Here is a 7876-nt window from a genome sequence, read left to right as displayed (position 1 = left end):
CCTCTCTCTCTCTGTGAAAGGAAAACCTTTCCGAAATATACATGCGCACAAGCACTCAAACGCACACACACACACACGCATGCACACACAAACACATATACATATATATATATATATATATATATATATATATATATATACTTGCTTTACACGCGCGCGCGCATATCCATATATATATTATGCATACATATCTATTCATCTATCTATCCGTCTATCCGGGATCTCCTTTGACATATAACATTGGAGACAACCATTTTACCTTCAGTTACTTGGTGAAGATTGCAATCCAGGTCTTTGTAAATCTTTTAATACCAACAACCAAGGCAGCAAAGTACTTTAGCCAGCTGGAGTGACATCAGTAGCCGTGGGTGAGGAATGGAATCGAATGCCTTTCTGTAATAAAGCCATGCTGTTACAAACTTCCTGCAGTTTTGTTCTGACAACACAGCTTTATTTATTAAAAGTTGTCCGGTGCATCCCCATGCTCCATTCTTTCCATCCATCAACTCATAAGTGACAAAATAAATGGTGTAGCCACAACAGCCTTGAAGGACTTGGTTCAGGCAGTTCACACACTGTTTATACACAATGTTAAGGCTGGCTATTGGCCTATAGTTCACTGCTAAAGCAATGATTTCATTCGTAGTTACAAGGTTTCTTCGTGCTTAAGCAAGCTAGTTTGGTATGCCAACTGGACATCGTACATATACATTCGAGTTTCTATAAAAAAGCAATATGTTGTTCTAGTAACCAACTATGAGGTTCCTGATTAGTTATATCCCTTTATGCAGTTTTCCAGCAGCTTTGGTGGAAGTTTCAGCGTCAATCGTAACAGTAGTACGATTGATATTGGTCCAGCATGCAATGTATAGTACCTAGTCATGGTGCACTACGATTGAAATCTTTACTTTCGTCCCAGATCTTAGAGCAATATAATATTAGATCTTCCTGGGAAAGAGACCTTTTCACTACGGTATTGTTTCCCCTTCTGTTGTATGCGACTTGTGGATTGGAAGTAAATTTGCGGTTTACCGTGGCTCTTTCTAAAAAATTGCCTACGATAGAGCAGTTTTTTACTCCAGGTTTTGAATTCATGTTTCAGAGTAATAAATTTTCACTCGAGATTTAGTGTAGGACCTCTGTACATATTTTCTAATTTTCCTATGGTATGTTGTGAACTTATTATTTGCCTTACACTTTATAATAGTATCTAACGGTTTGATTTTGCAGAATAGGTTGCTTATGTTTTCCTCTAGCGTTGTCACTCACCTATGTTGCTTATGTTGAATTGTTTCATTCACGTGCGCTCTGTAAATATCTCCCAGGTATTTATTCAAGCTAAGCAGCCGTAAATAGATAGGTATTGATATTCTAATGAGTGTTACCACACTTTTCTACATGATCGCTAGCAAAACCGTCGATAACTTTTGACCATGAGAGCGGTTGGTTTCTTTTCTACTCTCGTCAGAAAAAAGTGTATTACGTAACGATATAAGTTGGTAAAATTATTTTCACATTGTAGTTTTAAAATCGTCTATATCCTACAATTGCCTTTGTCGGATTGGTATAGGAAGATACTGATCAGGCAGAGTTATGTGAAAGTGTTTTCGACGATACCAGTTTGTTTATATTCACCTTATTGCTTTCAGCCTTCCATATCATTTTCCGTTACTCTTATCATCTACGCATCCCAGTCTATGTTTAACATCTTGTCTATGCATGTCTTTTAGAATTAGCAACAGCTAAAAAAATATTTATTTGAAGTTGTTTTAAATGATTTTTATTTTCTTATTTTTTTAGAAAATGCAGATATGTCTTTGAGAAGTTACAGTGCGTTCGGATCAAACTTTAAGAACCGGCATAACTTTGCAAATTCAAGTAATAGATCAAGCTATTCAAGCATCCATTCTTATACCAAGTCGGAACAGTATTGGTGGAATTATACAGACAATGCAAAAGGTACTAATTTCCAAAGAGCTGTTTCGGGAGACAAACGACCACGATTTGAAGACGACACATGGGACTTGGCGGATTCTTTAGCTGACCTTTACCTTAAGGTGAATGAAGAGAACATTGCTACAGCAAGCAAATTTACCGTTTGTAAAGATCCGGTTAACGATATCGATGTAAAGAAATGGATCGAAGAGGATACCAGCCATGGTTTCATCCGAGTTTTTGTTCCAAATGGAAACATCAACAGCTCCCGTCTTGTTCCGTGTAATTTAAGTACCAACACACAGCGAATATGTGCCCAGTGCGGTGTTGCACATAGTTCGTTGCATGTTCAATTCAATGGAGATATCATTGCAAGAATGGAATCCACCGATCATCCGTTGGCCATTCAAAATGAATTTCTTGGAAACCTTGGTTACACGGAACCCAGAAAGATTCAAGAAGAAGGATACAATCCAGATCTGTCTTATCTCATTAAATTCTATCTAGGTCAGTTTTTTTAATGTTTTATTCCATTATTGTGTTCTGTTGTTGTTGTTGTTTAGTCCCAGTTCAGCTTTAACTGAGGTAGCTCTGTGATTAAAAGCACTACAGCTATAACTCTTTCATCATTTTTTCCAGATATAATGTATCTAGGACTACATAGTCCAATATGCCCTTCAGACATAGTGTATCTAGAACGACATTATCCAACACCTCTTTCGTTTTTAAAGACAATAAAGTGTGATTTGATGGAAATTTGGCAGCTAACAGATCGAATGATCATGAATAGTCCCCTCTGCTTTTATCTTCTTGAAGATATTTCTTCAAGATAGATAGGCTCTGTGAAGAATAATTACCCCAGATGTACTACATTAAGATGAAGTTTGTGTTGGCACCCCAATAGTTTATTGCGTTATGGAAATCACCTTGCATTTTGATTTCAGGTAGTAAGCTTCTTATACAATAGTCATACCTCGCTGGTCACAATGCGTTTCGTAATGATTTGGCCTTCGAATGATGCCACTCTGCTGACTAGGCGAGCAAGCCAACATTCTGCCATTTTGCCGGTCGAAAGAGTATTCCGTCGCAGAGTTAATCATTTACAGCTGAGTGAAGTGGAGCAAAGTTAAAAGAAGTGTTTTGCTCAACAACACAACGCACCGCCCGGTCCTGGAATCGAACCACGATCTAACAGTCGTGAGTGCAACATCTTATCCACGAGTCCTCGTGCCTTCGCACATCAAATATCTTTGGTAATAACTTAGAATCCACAATCCTAAAAACCAGTTGTGGGTCTGCATCCGTAAAAAAGTAATCCAATGGGAAGTAAGTAATAAAAGAAATGTGATGCCTTTGTATAGATCAGATTAAACAAGGTCACAGTATGGCCGCTTTAGTTATGGTCCGGGCAGTATTGAAAATTCCTTAGACGTATATTATTCATACAGTGCTTCCTTACAGTAATAAGCCATCCTTATATATAGTACTTGAATTCCTGAGGTTTTTATGTGAAATAAGTATCATTATGATACAATGATTGATTCGGTTGATTCACTTCTTTCCTATAGTCTTGTTCTTCGTCCAATGAAAAACATATTTTCGTTACAGGGAAACCCGTGCAGGATAGTACTTTCACCAAAGCTCAATTGTCTTCCGTAATTTTAGTCAGAAAAGGAAAACTCATCTATCAATGGGTGCAGCGATTGTGTGCCATTTCTGGCACCCGCCTTTTTATTCACAGAGGTACGTCCACTTTTCGTTTACAACTTAAGTATTCTTGATTTCTTGAGATTAATTAGTTCCACATAGCTACTCTCTCTCTCTCTCTCTCTCTCTCTCTCTCTATCTCTCTATCCATCTATCTATCTATCTATCTATCTATCTGTCTGTCGATCAATCTATCTATTTATCTATCTCTATTTCTATCTCTCCCTCTCCCTCTTCCGATATACGCACGCACGCACACAAACACTTACACACACGCACGCACACACACACACACACATACACCTATGTTAATTATTTTCTGATGGTACATCAATGTTAACTATCTACTGTCTGTATACTTATATGAACCATGTGAAAGATATTTTGTTCACACAGACATGTCTATAGACCAGTGGTTCCCAACCTTATCACTACCTTTTCCCACGGCCCCCTTTTAATATGCTTATCTTTATGTAATTTCAATTTAGTTCACGGACCCTCTGTACTACCTTTGCGAACCACCAGGGGCCCGCGGACCACAGGTTGGGAGCCTGTATTTAACCACCTTCGATCTATTATTTTTTCTTAATCACCTTTGATTTATTCATCTACATCAACTGTCTTTGACCATTGCATCTTCTGTAAATCATTTCTAACTTATACAATTATGATTACCATCTTTAGCCAATATACCTGTAGTTACCATTTTCATTCTGCACAGCTACATTAGCCAGAAGATCTGGAGAGACCCCACCAAAAAATAACCTTCAACGATACTGAGCACTTAACAACAAAACTAGCGGTCACTGAAGGGAATTTTTCATTTCCTTGGTCAATGCACGCCAAAGTAGAAGAGGTTAATCAAGGGACAATACTCAAAACATCTTTCCCTACTGAAATGATTCCTTTTCCTCATCATCATCATAATTGTTATCATCATCGTCGTCATCAACATTGTTATCATTACCTGTATACTTATAGAATTCCATTCTAAACATGGAACTTATTAAGTTGCTTTGATTTAAAAGCTTTCTTTTATTTCGCTTCTTCATTCGCAGATAAGTTTCCTTCCTCGAAAAAATCAATAATGCAACTGGCCAAAGGTTATGTGGAGGAAGTGAAATTCAAAGACCATCCAAATGTCCTCAAACTGACAATTACATTACACGGTGAAAGGTCAATCTACCTGTCTTTCACCAACACAATCACATATAGTAAGTGGCTTAAAAGAGTTCAAAAGGTATGTTGTATTTCAATTCTGATATTATAATGATACTAATATTAATATTATTAATAAAACGGCGATCTGGCAGAATCGTTAGTTCGCATTTCGTCAGTCCTTACGTTCTGAGTTCAAGTTCCACCGAGGTTGACTTTGCCTTTCATTCTTTCGAGGTCGATGAAATAAATACCAGTTGAGCACTGGGGTCGATGTAGTCGACTTAGCCCCTTCCCCCAAATTGCTGGCCCTGTGCCAAAATTTAAAATTTATATTATTAATAAGATGGTGAGCTGGTAGAATCGTTACCGCGTGTGAAAAATGCTTTGCGGCATTTCATCCGACTTTACGTTCTGAGTTCAAATTCCGCCGAGATCGACTTTGCCTTTCATCCTTACGAAGCTGATGAAATAAGTACCAGTTGAGCCCTGGGGGTCGATGTAATCGACTTATGCCCTCCTCGAAGTTGCTAGCCTTGTGCCAAAATTTGAAATCAATATTAATATGATTTGATAATTATAGTGTTTATATTCGCCATTACGAGTATCATAAAGATGAATATTGACATAATTCAATCCGCAAAATAAGATGCTATGCAAATAGATGGATATACTTTGGAATGCACAGAGAAGGAGGAAGGGAAGAACATGTATGAAGAATGATTTTTTTTTTTTTAATACAATTTATCAGAATAATGAACAACAATTGTCTGTTTTAAAAGGCCAAAGCGGCCATTTGGAAATCTAACAAAATAAATTATTTCCCACGAGAAAAACTTTTTAGTTTTTCTGTGAACAAATTTTGTGGTTGAAACCATCAATTAGGGAAAGCTCGTATGTTCTGCGGTCACACTGTGTAACGTTTTTTTTGTTTTGTTTTTTTTTGTCAGTAAGTGTTAATTCCTATTTGTTTATATCTAGAAATCAAAGGAAATGACTTACTCTTCAAACTTTGCTTTTGTGACCTGGACATCAATGTTTTGAAACTGACCTATTTTCCATTACATTGCAGACAGATTCTGCTAAAGCAGAAATATCGTTATAGCAAATATTCTTCTCAAAACCACAGATTTGCTTATCAGTTGCTTGACCTTAACTACTTGAGCATGTCCCTTGGTGGCTGACAATATGTGCATCTCTGATCATGAGTAAGAATAGTTGGGGAGCATCATAGCCCTGTATTGAGAGGGATTCTTCGAAGTTTGAATAAATATCGTAACAAAAGCAAAGTTTGAATGAAATATTAACCATTTTCATACTTTCTAGAGGTAGTTAAATAGGAAATAACAGTTACTACCTAAGGACAAAAATCGTATTACACAGCTATATTTGAAAATTGCAGCATTACTGTGCTGTGTAGGGACCAACAAGTCAAAGAATAGACCCAACTTTTCTTCTGCGTTTCATAAAAAGTAACTCAAAGCGGTTGATATAGGATTCGCTCTTTGACTTCGTAAAATTCTCACGAGAAACGACTACCCATAACAGACCCATGAGTTAGAAGGTTGCCGCTTGAGTGGTGCAAAGGAATCATCCGCCAGTAGAAGGTGGGAATGACCAATAAATGGTGGATGCAGCGACGTGCTGTTACAGCACATGCCCCCCTACCACTACTACTACTACTGTATTATTCTAAGTTCAAATCGTCATGAGCTCCAAAATCATGTGCTGTTGTATTTTGTTGGAACCAAATATACAATTCATTTTTACATACAATTTCTGACGATAAACAAGCTATCATAATTACATAATTTACCAAGCAGCTTATCATTTACGTAATTCTGTATATGTTTATCTGTTTAGTCAGTTTGTGAAAGTATGTACTGAATTCATTAATTTGCTACATTACGGTCTCTGCTGAAATGCAGATGTGTAAATTTGTATCTTTAATTAAAGTGATTTAACAGCTATCATGTTTTATTCTCTTTTACTAGGCAACAGCTAAACTTCCAACCAAGGCAGACTTATCCAAATGCAATTTAGAATTTCTACCAGACACCATTTTTATTAATGAAGATCTGAGGACTCTAAACCTGCGACATAACGTCTTAAAAGAACGACCTCTTGAAGAAGACATTCACACTATGGGTTGGTTGGATGATTTACCCAGGTATGTTTGAACAGGGATGGGAATTATTTCTCTTTTAGGAGCAACCTATGATTGTATATCTTTTATATATGAAACTTGCTTCTAGGGTGGATGATAGAGGAAAGGGAAAAGGAAGGAAGGAAAGAAAGAATGAAGAGGGGAAACGAAATAAATGAAGGAAGAGAGATAGAATGGTACATAGAAAAGAATTGTTGGATGGATGGATGAATCGATTGATGAATTTATCGATGTCTGGAGAAGTGGAGTGAGAAAAGAAATTATAGAATCAAAGAAATGATAGTAGAAGAGAAAAGGTTCAATAAGAATATATTGTTATCAAGAAAATGGGGGAAACCTGTACTTTATGAACGAAGTCCCTTGGAATATTTGTTCTGTATCAAGTTAAATATTCTTCTATCACTTTCAACACCAGATGTACAGTGACTCTGAGGATGACTCCTTAAAATTTTTTAATCAACGATGTTAATTTGCACAAATTGAAGCACAAAATAAGAATAAATAAAATAAAGGAAAGAATTTATTGAAAGCTGAATGACAGAATAGTTAGTAGAAAAATCGCTAGACTGTTAGCCAGAATGACTGACAGGCGGACAGATGGATGTACAGACAAACGGACAAAAGGATGGATAGATTGACGTTAAGTACAGAAACCACACTGTCAATAACTCAGTCAAAAACATGACCATCTTGCAAGTCTTATAAATACATGAACATGGTGTGCTTTTAACCAGAAACGGTAATTATAGAGATTATTATGTCTATATTATTTAAGTCAGTGGTTTTCAAATCATACTTCAAAGCACACTTGTTCTTCACAGGAAATATATCGGTGAGTCCCAGATATTTTTTGATATAATTTAAGGGTTTAGAAAATCTTTTCTATTGCTTGAATGCCTTAAAAGAAAA

At 36.6% G+C, this 7876-nt stretch overlaps 1 protein-coding gene across 1 annotated transcript in view; it reads left to right on the top strand.

Moving 5' to 3' along the window:
• Nucleotides 1-7876, top strand: part of LOC106883129 (PH domain leucine-rich repeat-containing protein phosphatase 2) — an 80459-nt gene that overhangs the window by 43132 nt on the left and 29451 nt on the right. Inside the window, exons 2-5 of the mRNA XM_052968645.1 lie at nucleotides 1801-2442; nucleotides 3544-3678; nucleotides 4701-4882; nucleotides 6795-6970. Of these exons, the coding sequence (XP_052824605.1) occupies nucleotides 1812-2442; nucleotides 3544-3678; nucleotides 4701-4882; nucleotides 6795-6970 (1124 nt within the window). The 5' untranslated portion in view covers nucleotides 1801-1811. The remainder of the gene's footprint in view (nucleotides 1-1800; nucleotides 2443-3543; nucleotides 3679-4700; nucleotides 4883-6794; nucleotides 6971-7876) is intronic.

This window comes from Octopus bimaculoides, chromosome 6 (genome assembly GCF_001194135.2).
Source record: "Octopus bimaculoides isolate UCB-OBI-ISO-001 chromosome 6, ASM119413v2, whole genome shotgun sequence".
NCBI lineage: Eukaryota > Metazoa > Mollusca > Cephalopoda > Octopoda > Octopodidae > Octopus > Octopus bimaculoides.
This window is presented reverse-complemented; position numbering and strand designations above follow the sequence as displayed.